The 13,382-nt window shown below is 38.5% G+C and overlaps 1 protein-coding gene across 3 annotated transcripts in view; it reads right to left on the bottom strand.

The window, feature by feature from the left end:
* PLCB1 (phospholipase C beta 1) overlaps positions 1-13,382 on the bottom strand; it is a 702,980-nt gene that overhangs the window by 118,537 nt on the left and 571,061 nt on the right. For all 3 annotated transcript variants that reach the window (XM_030310083.1, XM_030310080.1, XM_030310081.1), the window contains exon 23: positions 13,119-13,228. In XM_030310083.1, coding sequence (XP_030165943.1) covers positions 13,119-13,228 — 110 coding nt within the window. The remainder of the gene's footprint in view (positions 1-13,118; positions 13,229-13,382) is intronic.

Raw genomic sequence — 13,382 nt, 5'->3', positions numbered from 1 at the left:
ATGGCCTGCTCATGACTAGTGTTATTGAAATGGAAGAGATAAACCCTGGGACTAGTGGCTGGAAGTGAAGGGGGAAGGCAGGAGCCTAACGGAGAGGCTCAGCCAGCCTACAGAACTCACCATGCTAGAACTCTGCCTTTTGAAAAACGGCTACTTTGGATGGGTAAATTCTGGTTTGGCTGCGTTATTAAGTTACATCCATCAGGAAAATTATCCCTAGCATCAATATGCCAAAGAGAAGGATTGTATATTTTTTCTTTACCAGGAAATTGCAAACTGGGGGCACCTGGCTGGCTCCATCAGAGCAGCATGTGACTCGTGATCTCAGAGTTGTGAGTTTGAGCCCCACGTTGGGTGCAGAAATTACTTAAGTAAATCTTTTTTAAAAATTGCACACTGGAGGCATAGGGTCCAAACAGAGCACATGGAAATGTTTTCTTGGGCTCACCCGATGTTGCCAAGTATTTTAATTAAGGAGTTTCTATGTTAATAAAATGAATTTCTTACTTTTCTTGAAAAATACAATTGGCAACACTGGGCCTGCATTCCCCGTGTTGGGCTAGAATCTAGTGGTTTCTGCCCCTCTGTGGATCATTTCCTCTTTACTTATTTAGACTTTTCCTGCCTCACTCCTGCAGGTGTTTGGGTCTGTGGGACACTTGAGAAGGCTGAAATGCCATAGGTGTTTGCCCACAAAATTCATAAAGGGTATGCATTTACAATGCACAGGAGGGACTGAATGAAGGGGAAGGTGGGAAACAGCATTGGGACATCAGCAAAGTCATCTTCTGGGCCTTGTCCCCTGGTTCGAATAAGGTAGGGGAAAGCTCCCCAGCCTCCCAGCCACAGGAGGTGCCCAAACTCAGCTGCCTGGGAGACAGGGAAGGAAGGTGCTCCTGTTCCATGGGCATCTGACCTTCCCCATCGATAGCCTGGTAGGTTTCTGGAACCATGTGGGAGATAAGTCACATTTTCCCCAATGTGATCGCTGGCTAAAATCAGCCCTCTGGAGAAAGCTAGGGTAAAAGAAAATTTTGATAGAGGAAAGAAGGAGGTGATGGCAAGCCAGCTTCCATGAAGGCAATGACATGTGGCTTTTTTTGGCAGCCAAAATTAGTGTCTTGGGGGTATCAGGCTAAAAATGTGCTCAAAATGAATCCAGCCAGCTTATTTTTGCCTTGTATCAGGTTTGCAGACATTCCATGTAGCTGTATGCCCTTGGGAAACCAAGCTCAGTCATCAACTTGAGTCAAGTTGAAGGAAAAATAAACTTTGCTTATCAAGGTTATGTAAGACAAAGCTCTACATCCCAGAAACTGACAAAATGTATCAATTCAGAGATTTTTTTTTTAAAGCAGATAAATGTTGAGTAAACATACAGGCACACACTTTATAGCTGTAATTGAGGGTAAAGAGACCAGCAAGGTTTGGTGCTGGATTTTGAGGTAAGATTTGGAGAAACGCTCACTCAGTCCAGCGGTCACACAGGTAGATGCCTTCCCAGGCAAGGTGGATTGTATTGCATAATCCCCAGGGGGCGCCATTCACAGGGTACATTAATGGACAGTTAATGGAAATGGTGGAAATGAGCAAAGCGGACCAGATTTAATGCAACAGGACAAAGTAGGGCCATGCCCGGAGCTGGAGAGGGGGCTCCTGGAAAGGGGGCAACTGCCACTCAGCTTCAGCCTTTAAATGCCCAGGCTTCGAGTAAAGCTGGAAAACTTTTTTTGCATGAAATCTGCTAATTTTAAATCACTGAGGCCAAACAAACCACATCTTCAGATCACATCTGGCCCCGAAGCTGGCCATCTGTACACTCTGCTTGGAGGAGCAGAGTTTGCCCGGAATTCTGTGACTGTGTCAGGGCGGGCAATGCACCCACAGTAACAGTGGAGTGAGAAGGGTGTGCTGGAAAGGCAGTGGGCCGGATGATCTGCAGCCCACCACATCCCACCTTCTTGCCCCAGTGGCCGGACAAAGGTGGAAAGAAAAGGATGGGTGAGGAGGACTAAATGCTGGACTAAGGAATTTGGGGGCTCCTCGACATTTTATTGTTTTTGTTATTTATTTATTTGTTTATTTTTTGTTGGTTGACACTTGTTAGGTGTCTCTTACGATATTCTGAAAACAAATTTTATTTATTAATCTAGTAAGAATCTATAGCGGCAAATTGAGAAGACTGGTGTTTAAAGTACTTTGCTAACCAGGGACACTACGTACAAATTCTAATTGACCCTTCCCTCATGGAAAGTGGTAACAGACAGCTGTCAATCACCGAGTGCTTAATCTTGTTAGACACACCAGCCTCACTGAGGCCAATGTAGGCTGCCCTTTTGACTCCACTGTAAAGAAAAGAAATCCAAGGTGTTATTAAAGGTCTTTACTAAAGACTTTATTAAAAGTCACAAAACTTGCTAGAGTCCACACAGCAGCGGAATGATGTCTGAATATGTGTTAGAGTCTAAAGCCTGAATTTCACCATGGGTCTCCTTCACTCTGTATTCTACACTAACAGCAACGTTTACAGAACTACAATAGTAACTTCACGTGCTGCTGAAATACAGAGATGTATAAATGTAAACATCATTCTCAAAGAGCTTACTCTGTTACACTGAAAAGGCATTCAGATATAAAAGGCTAAATGAATTAAATAGAACAGCTAACCATAAGAGCTGAAAAATTAAAAATATCTATAGTAATATAACATTATAAATGTTTTGACATCATCACTGAAAGGTTGAATAATTCCCCTTTATAGATATGTAAGCTGAAATGCAAAAGCCAAATTCCTTATCCTGCTCAAAGAATCAGTGGAAGTCAACACCCATGACTTTATTTCTCCCTAGGCTTTTCCCAAATATTCTTTTTTAGGAGTTCAAATAAAATAAACATGAAATCCTTTCATATTGTAGTGAAAATTACTATAGAAACAAATAACAAGAAATGTCTGCTTTTTCAGTTTAATGGAGAGATTCCTGGGATCCAATGAAATAAATTCCAAAGAAAGAACTAGTATTTTAGTTGCGCTGGATACTGCTTAGTTGGGTGGAAACAATTGTGCAGCAGAAGTGGGTGCCTGCCCTCTAATGGCCAAATTGGAGAATTACATTTTTTTCCTTCAAAACATGGAATAAAGGACTTGTTAAAGCCAAGATTTTATGTAAAAAATAATATCCTTCCTATTTCCAAAATGAAAAGAAGTAAGTTTAAAATATAACACAAGTAGGTCAGTAAAAGGATAATTTGAAAGGCCATTTTTACAAGTGTTGGAGGAGATGCCATTTGGTACACTGGTTGAAAAAATTTCCATCCAGGACATTGCAAATTTGGATCTGACAAGCAGTAGAAAACTAGAATTTGGGGCATTTATTTGAGTGGCTGATATAGTAAGTAAGGGGTCTTCCAAATACGAAATATTTACTGTACTATTGGAGGTGTTGGGTCATGGGTCACCTAAAGGTATTGGGTGCTGAGTCACCTAGAACATATAGTCCTTTCCATGTAGTGGTTAGAATGACAGCGTCTTGATGCAGATACCAGATGAGGAAGATGCAAGGTCATCAGTTTTTACAGAATATCAAGGGCAAGGCTTATAATGTCATCATGTGGAAATCCAGTCCACTCAGGACAGATAAGGGCAGTGAGGATGGCTTTGTCAGAACTAGCTTTTTCCTCAAGAAAGAGCTTTGTTAAATAACATGTACAATTCATACCTTGAATTTATACCACCTGAATGAAATTAAGTAATGTATCTACTACACATTTCTTTTTTTATTTTTTTTTAAATTTTATATTTATTTATTTTTGAGAGACAGAGCACAAGTAGGGGAGGGACAGACAGAGAGGGAGACACACAGGCTCCAGGCTCTGAGTTGTCAGCACAGAGCCTGATGTGGGCTTGAACTGACAAACCGTGAGATCATGACCTGAGCCGAAGTCGGACGCTTAACCAACTGAGCCACCCAGGCTCCCCTCTACTGCACATTTCTGAGGAATCAAAAACATTTCTAAAAACCACTTCCTGATGTATGTATTTTGAAGCCTTTCAGGATGAGTATACTAATATTTGCAGACTATTCTGAAATGCATCAAAAAATAAGATAGAATAATGGATGGATAGAGCAATGGATGGACAGATAGCTATAGATGTCATAAAGGAAATGCATCAAAATTTAAATTGTGGAATCCAGGTGATTGATATATAGATGCTCATTATACAATCCTTTCAACATTTGGGTACGTTTGAAAAATTTTATAATAAATGACGGCAAAACCATACTTTGAAAAATCTACCAGAGTGAGTTAGGAGAAGACAGCTTTAAGGAGCTGAATAAATTCATCTGTTGACTTCAGTTTTTGTCGTATCTGTGATCACAGAAAAAATCATCAGTATTCCCATGGTATCTTTCTTGAAACATTTATGACAGCTGCAAGTTTACATGTATATGCATGAATTTTAATTGTTAGCTTCTTCCTCTAGATTATGTAAGGCCTATGACAGCATCTGACTTTTCTCATCACTGTATGTATATAGTATATAATGCCTAGCATGGTGACTGAGAAAGTTGTGTTCAAAAATTTTTTTATTGAATGAATAAATGAAGAAATCCACATTTTGTTTTCTGCTTATGCATAATCACTAGATATACTATCAATGACAAGTTCCTGAAACTAAAGAACCACCTAATTGTTATGCTAGCATAAGGAAACAATTTTTTTGAATGAACGAATCACTGAGTGAATGAAGATGCTGTTCTCTTGTCTGTAGAGAATTTGCATCAATTCATAATGACAATAGTTTATTCAGAAAGATTAAAGGGAGATACTATTTGATATATGTTATATATGTTATTGTTCCTGCCAACTTTAACTTATTAGAAATACTCGACATAGTCTCCAAAGAAATCAGAAGAAATGAGCTCTTTATAGGTGGGCATAAATCATGGACTCTTTTTAAAGCATATTAGACCAACTGCCCTTAACATTCATCTTGTGGGAATGGATCTTTCCAACTAACTAAGCCAAATCATGTGGCAAAGACTAAGGTCAATTGCTCACAGAACAGATCCTGGACAACTCCCCAAGAAGAGAGTTTCTCCTGGAGCCCTACTTGGGTTTCTGTGATTAAGCTGACATTTTAGAGTGCCTGGAATAATGGCTTTTTAATTGCACGTGGGGAGGGCCCCTTGTAAGACACAGATGTAGGGCTCCAAAGCATTGGTTCTCAATCGGTGGTTCCTTCACCAGCAGCATCAGCATCACTACAAACTCATTAGAAATGCAAATTCAGGGACACCTGGGTGATTCAGTCCCCTAAGTGTCGGCTTTGGTCATGATCCCAAGGTTCATGAGTTTGAGCCCGTATCCAGCTCTCTGCTGTCAGCACAGAGCCCACTTCGGATCCTCTGTCCTCTCCTCTCTCTCTGCCCCTCCTTCGCTGGGTCTCTCTCTCTCTAAAAATAAATAAATAAACTTAAAAAAAAAGGAATGCAAATTTGCCCCAGACCTAGTCTCTCACAAACTCTCAGGGTGAGGCCTGGCAATCTGTGCTTTAAGAAATGGACCACCTGGGTGGCTCAGTCGGTTAAGCCTCTGACTTTGGCTCAGGTCATGATCTGGTTTGTGAGTCTGAGCCCCTGCATGGGGCTCTGTGCTAACAGCCCAGAGCCTGGAGCCTACCTTGGATTCTGTGCCTCCCTCTATCTCTGGCCCTCCAACACTCACACTCTGTCTCTCTGTCTCTCTCTCTCAAAAATAAAAATTAAAAAAAAAAAAAGTGATCCAGGTGATTCTGACAGATGCTTAAGTCTGAGGGCCTTGCTACTCAAAATTTGGTCCTTAGGTCAGTAGCATCAGCATTACCTGGAAGCTTGTTAGAAATGCAGAATTTTGTGCCCTGCTTCAGACCAATTAAATCTGAATCTGCTTTGTAACAAGATCCCCAGGTGATCTGTATGCACATTAAAATCTGAGAGGCCTTGCTCTAGACAGTGAAAAAACCTTGTCATTGAGAGTCACACTTTTACAGTCCCTATGGTAGGGGACATGGCACGGACTCCAATATTCAAATTTCTGGATGTATTGCTGTTTTAGGCAGATGAACCCAAAGCTCCTTATTGAAATTCATCAACATTTAAAAAATTGTTAATGGAGGAGGTTTGTGAAAGCAGTGAAACTGAATCAGTCATTGAGTAATTTCAAATCAAATGCATATAAGGGTCTTCTCTGGAGAACTCATTAAAAAAAACTCTTGTTCCTCTATTTTGTGACTACTGATATTAGGCAAGTCGATCTACCCTTATAAGCAACTGTTCCCTCTTAAAGATGGGGATTACATGTTATGTATTATGGCTCAGTTTTATCCAGGGCACCCAATAAAATGCCTTGTAAACTCCAAACCTGTACAGGAATGAAAGGGATGGTGTCATTATCTAAAGATCATCTCCAAAAAGGCAAACTTTCTCTTCCTACTTTATGGGATTCTTTAAGTTCAGGGATTGTGAGCAACTATTGTTTCTATAAGTTGGTAATTTGCTAAATTATTATTTGAGGAGTAAATTTTTCATTTAAAGAGATTCCAAACTGTCCAGCAAACCTCATCTTTGATTTCAGCACCAAATTCTTGAACCATGGATGAGGTACCATGCTTCTGTTTTAGAAGTATTAAAAGACATTTCAGGTTTTCTTGACTTAAACACTGTAACCTTATGAGAGTACCACCTTGAATTTTTTGCTGTTGGGTTTTGCTGTTGTTATCTTACTGGGGAAATTCACACCAGACCATCAAACCTTTTTCTTGTCAAATAATCAGATCTCATCGAAGATGCCGACAGTGTCATACACTGAAGAAGGAAATAAATTATTTTTGATATATTCCAACTCACTTATAAGAACACATGAGTCTGACAACTTAAAACATAGGCCTCTTGGAATAAATGAAATTTTGGTATTACTAAACAACTATCCCTTTCACCATCAAAATGAGATGAAGGCCACTCCCCCACCTTCACTTGTATAATACACACAGATGACAGAGGGAACTCTTCAGAACAAAAATTTTGGCCTTGAGGGTTGAGCAAGGTTTGGAGCATCATGTACTCTGTCTTAGATCATAACTTTCTCCAAGGGTGGAAATGAACACTTGGTGAATGAATGCAGCAGCCTTTATAACTTAGAAGGTTTGAGTTGGGGGGTAAATGAATTTTGGAGAAGCCAATGTACAAACTACTCAAATAGAATCTACATATATAAACCTAACTTATTGCAGAACAGTAATATCGAGTGATTTAAAGTGGGGGAAGGAAATCTTGACATTTGATTCAACAAAAATTCAACTCAAAGGATGTTACTATTTAAGGTAAAGGTCTTCTATTCTGTGCTCAGTTAGCCAAGCAACATGCAATAGAGGGCAGAACAATGAATGAAGGGCTAGTTCTTGTTAAAGGTTGCTAGAATATTTCAGTGTTGTTACTGAGCTAGTACAACAGGGTGTAGTATAGACCCTTGCTACTCAAAGTATGCTACATGCATTACCCCATCACTCACTTATGAGAGATGCTGAGCCTCTCCCTACCCAAGACCTACTGAACCAGGATCAGCATTTTATCATAAGGCCCTGGTTTACACATTGGACTTCTAGAAATGCTGGTATAGAATATGACTCCCGGAGCTAGATTGCTTGGATTTCAACACCAACTCTGCTCCTTACTGGTTGTGTGACACTGGCTGAGGAACTGAATCTCCCAGTGCTGCAGTTTCCTCATCTGTTAAATGGGGATATTAATAGTAACTAAGACATATGGATATTTTAAGACTTAAGTGTGTTAATAAAATAAAGGGCTCAGAACGGTGCTATGTACATAGTAAGCACTCAGTAAAATGTTTCTGCATATCCTGATGTGTTAAAACAAGACATGTTTAAATATTGCATTTGGACATTAATAATGTCACATAACATTTTGTAATCAATACATTGGATATTTACTTCTTTCTCTTTACAGGTGTATTTTAAAAATAAGAAAGAAGGAGTATTACTGATGTCTCATTAGGCATTTCTATAAGCACATTAAAACAGTAGGGTTGTGAAACCATTTTTAAAAATTAATAGTTTTTTTTAAAGAAAAATATATATACATGAAAATGTGCTATAAGGATATACACCAAAAATGTTAACAGTTTCTGCAAGACTAATGAGGGCCTTTGTGTGTATGTGTGTGGTTTATTATTTAAAAAAAATTTATATACCTTTTTAAAATAAAGAAATAACTATGAATATTACAAAGCCTTTGTTATAAATAAGATTAGTTAGCTTTTCACAACCTCATTAACCCAGCATCCTGAATGACAATTGTTTTTACAGAAAAAATAAATCCAACCATGCAAATCTCTATTATTACATAAACATATGTTGGATATCTATCTATCTATCTATCTGTCTACCATCTATCTATCTTTTCACATGATCTGAGACAAATGTGTAGTGTTCAAAGCATGGGGGAATTTTCAACTTGCCTACTTATTCGGTTTGCAAATTACTCTATGAAGATAATTTATTAAAGTCTTACAAATCTGGGAATATTTTGCAGTCCAATGAAGTCTTTAATTTTCAAATAGAAATGACCTTTATAACTACCAAGTTAAAAGGATTATACTAAAAAAGTCTTTGCTGCTAAAATAGTGTCTCCAGTGCCTGCCATGTCCTAGATAGAATTTTCTTTTGAGAAAACCACAGCTACTTATTTTCAGTGGCCTCATTCAAACAAACTTACATCATTACAAGACAAGATAAAGGGCACACCGGTGTTCAAAGGTGTGAAATGACTTTTCCTTCCTACCATTACATGGTAAGGGCAAATGATTTTTTCCCTCCGGCTTCAAAAATGAGGTCACTTAGGGTTTTGACATTTCAAAGGAAGAAAAAATTATATTTTCTCTGTTGGACCATATGGAATTTATGGAATTCAATGTCTCTAAAATTATTTCTAAAACTGGAAATGTCTAAATATCTTCTCAATTAACCAACATTATGCATTTACTGAAAATCCTTGCTGATCACTATTGCTAGAGGTGAAACAAAAATAAAGTTGACCTAAAATGCTACTTCTGTATATTTTATATCCATTGGTGTTGCATTCTTTCTAAATAGATTTTTGATATGTGATGTCTGGTGCAAAAATAAGGCTTTGAAAGGATGGCAGTGTGAAAGAATCCATGACATCTTGAAGGCCGTGGATCTCCTATTTGTTAGAGTGACATTTTTTGCAGTCATTAGAAAAATGGTCTCTGGTGCATCAGTAAAATACTCCATTAGGGGACTTTTACGTCAATTTTTGTACTATATAAGGAGAGATTGGTAGTGTCTTGAAACGTTCTCTTCAACTGAGTGTTCACTCTTGGAGAACCTAGCTAATGAATAGATAGAAACTGATGATAGAAAAAGTATTGTTTCTAGATAGTGATAGTACATGCAATTTAACTTGCAAGTGCTTTCTTTGAACTTCTATTTCCTAGAAAATAAAACATATCCAGTTGATTAAAGAGATTCCTGGGGCGCCTGGGTGGCGCAGTCGGTTGGGCGTCCGACTTCAGCCAGGTCACGATCTCGCGGTCCGTGAGTTCGAGCCCCGCGTCAGGCTCTGGGCTGATGGCTCGGAGCCTGGAGCCTGTTTCCAATTCTGTGTCTCCCTCTCTCTCTGCCCCTCCCCCGTTCATGCTCTGTCTCTCTCTGTCCCAAAAATAAATAAACGTTGAAAAAAAAAATTAAAAAAAAAAAAAAAAAAGAGATTCCTGTTTTTCTAATTGGAGGAGAATGTTATTAATGATTATTAACATCTACATAAATTATCTTTACTTTGAATAAAATATAAAATAAAATATTTGAATAAAATATATTTTATTTACGTTATATTATATTTTATATTTTATGTTAGAAAGCCAAAGAAGGTAGAAAAGAGTTCCAAAGTTTCTTGTAACTTTCTAAGGAGAGCCTCTACTTCCATATTGGTGTCTACATGAGCAAAATGAGAAATTAGTTGAATCTTTCTCCTCTTAATCTTTTCAAAGACCATCGCGGGGGGAGAAGTACTATGATCTGTGAAGAACCACCAGAATTAAAGACATACTATTGTCAAACATTCAAATTCTGGTTCCCAGGCAAAAGATTCAGAAAGGGCATTCATCCTTGACTTCAAGTATAAAGCAGCAGCTATCTGGCATTGTTGCATTCCCTATAGTCAGAATTCAACACGGGGTGCTTGAACGCATGATTTATTGAGACACTGCTCTCAGGAGAAAACTGCAGGAAGATGAAGAAAGCAGGGTAAGACAGGGAAAGAAGATTAAGTTAAAATGTGGTCTCAGCTTAAAAAAAAGGGGAGGGGCACCTTGGTGGCTCAGTCTGTTGAGTCTCCCATGCTTGGTTTCAGTTCAGGTCATGATCTCACAGTTTGTGAGTTCGAGCCTCGTGTCAGGCTCCGCGCTGTCAATGCAGATCCTGCTTGGGATTCTTTCTCTGACTGTCTCTCTTTCTGTCTCTCTCTCTCAAAATAAAAGGATAAACTTAAAAAAAAAAGAGAAATATGGTCTCAGCCTGAGTCCTGCCTTAGTCTGATCCAATGGGGGCTCAGGAGTGTGAACTGCATCACAGAAGTTGTCCACCCAGCAGCAAGGGACCAAGGCTTTTATTCTCCTAGATCTTTCAGTTGCTGGGCATGGGTCACCCCCTTCCCAGAATAACCTGCCAGACATCTCCAGGAAGGTAGCTCCTTTCAGCCCAGGCCAGTCCTCTGGAGAAGTCTATGGCCACAAGCCCTTTGTAGCCCACACCTGCAGCAGTGGGTGAGGCAGCCCTTGAAAAGAAGATCTGGGTAGGACCCCAGTAGCACTTGCTTGCAGCATGTGAAGACCCATCCAGATGTGGGCCCCACACGAGCAGTGAGTGCTTGGACTAACCCCTCAAAATTCAAGCAGGGGGCTCAAGTGTTTCTCACTGTTTTGTTTCCCCCCTCTGCGGATGCTAAGAATAGATGTTACAGGCACAAATAACTTTGGAAGCACATTCATATCTTCTGTTAGGCATAATTTTTTGGCAGTGAAAATTTTCTTGTAACCCTAATTATGGCATACGTGAGGTATGTGGCATTATTTATGAAACTTACTAGTCTAACTTTAAATTTCACTGTCTATTGATCGTATAGAATATGATGCCACTAGTGTAAATAAGAGCCTGGAAATTTTTACTATTTTTTTAAATGTTCATTTATTTTTTTTTTGAGAGAGGGAGAGAGAGAGAGTATGTGTGTGCATGTGTGCATGTGAGTGGGGAAGAGACAGAGGGGCAGAGAAAGAAGGAGAGAGAGAATCCCAAGCACACTCTACATTCATCGCAGAACATGACATGGGGCTTGATCCCATGACCCTGGGATCATGACCTGAGCTGAAATCAGGAGTTGGGACACTCAACCCACTGAGCCACCCAGGCAGCCCTGGAAAATTTTACTCTTATGTTAAATATTTTCCTTCCCTTCCCTTCCCTTCCATGTTTAATTAGCTCAATATCAAAAGCTCAATTATTAGCTCGATAAATCAAAAATTTCTAAAATTCTATACAGAAAACAAGTAAATAACCATAGGTATGCTCAAAAATGTATTTACATATATTCACTGAAGGTCTGTTTAAATAGTGGAGCACTTCAAATATCCAATAATAGGGGACTGGAAAAATAAATTATGATATGGCTATATGACAGAAGACTATGATGAAGTCATTAAAGGTTATGTCGTACGCAGTATGTGAAAATAAAAAGTTGAAACACAGATTGTGAATATTGTCCCATTTTATGAAAAAGTAATAGTTGTGCATAAAAAGACTAGGTACATATACACTCCATATATACAGTGTTAAGTCTGGGTGGTTTAGGTGTTTGAATTATAGGTGATGTCTTTGGGATTTTTCTTTTATCATTTTTAATTTAAAATTTTTTCTATGAGAAACCCAGGTTTCTTTTGGAATAAGAAAAAATCAATTTAATAAATAATATTAACTTTAATGGACTTGGTATTATAGTTATCCAAACAATTTTCAAAATGTTTTTCCCATTCTGATAGTTCTCCCTCCATTTTTTCCCATCTTTTTCCATGAATTTATCCTCTGAATATTCAAGTGAAATGTAAAAAGAGCTCATTTCCTTCACTCTGTTTAATATTGGTATCATTTCAATCATTATATCATATTTCACTTTTTTAAAAATTAAAGGGTTGTTAGTCTACATAGAGGCCTTATATTTTTAAATTTCACTTCTAATATTTATAGAACTTCCTTAATTATTCTTTGCATTGTGACATCTAATTTAGAAAAATATACCAATTATTTGGAAATATATTATAATATATAAGTATAAAATGAAATAATAATAGTAAACATTTTATGGCCCATACTATGCACCAAGTATTTGTATTAAGTACTTTATGTATTCTAAGAAGTCACAAAAGCACTTTGAAAATCCTGCACTTTAGATTAAAGACAAAAGAAAATACTAAATGACTTGATGATCATCTTCTTTTCTTTTCTTTTTTTTTTAATTTTTTTTTTCAACGTTTATTTATTTTTGGGACAGAGAGAGACAGAGCATGAACGGGGGAGGGGCAGAGAGAGAGGGAGACACAGAATCCGAAACAGGCTCCAGGCTCTGAGCCATCAGCCCAGAGCCTGACGCGGGGCTCGAACTCACGCACCGGGAGATCGTGACCTGGCTGAAGTCGGACGCTTAACCGACTGCGCCACCCAGGCGCCCCATCATCTTCTTTTCTAACTGCTTTAATTACCTTTAATCAATATGAAATCAGTTAGAAACTTTCACCTGAAATGGCAAGATGTGGACTTTTCAGTGTAGTCAAAATATGATGCTGGTGTTGGCCACAGAATACCAGAAGAGAATGAAATATGAACAATTCAGTCAATCATGTAGATGTTTTATGAGTTAATGCTGAGCTCCATCAAAGTGGTTTTCCAATGTGCTATTTTCTTCTCCTGAGGTGTGATGTTACATAAGCAAAGCCAGCCAGTGGGTGTGGAAATCATGCTTAATGCCATGCATAAGATTAGAACACTCTCTCACCTCTTTCTTTACTTCTTCTTCATCTTCCAGTGTCAAAGCAGCCAGTTGCTTTGCTCTCTGCTCCATCAGATTCACATATCGTATTGGATTTGACAAAGCTTCAATCACATCTAAATACGGAAGAGACATTTTAGGATCAAAGGTCCTAGATATATTGATTATCCACCATTCATTCAGCCATCCAGTCATCCATCCATCTATCCTACCTACCATCCATCAATTTACTCATCCATCCATGCATTCATTCATCCTGTCTACTCACCC

The sequence above is a fragment of the Lynx canadensis genome, chromosome A3 (genome assembly GCF_007474595.2).
Source record: "Lynx canadensis isolate LIC74 chromosome A3, mLynCan4.pri.v2, whole genome shotgun sequence".
Taxonomy (NCBI): Eukaryota; Metazoa; Chordata; class Mammalia; order Carnivora; family Felidae; genus Lynx; species Lynx canadensis.
Note: the sequence above shows the minus strand (reverse complement) of the source record. Positions and strands in the feature narration are given on the sequence as shown.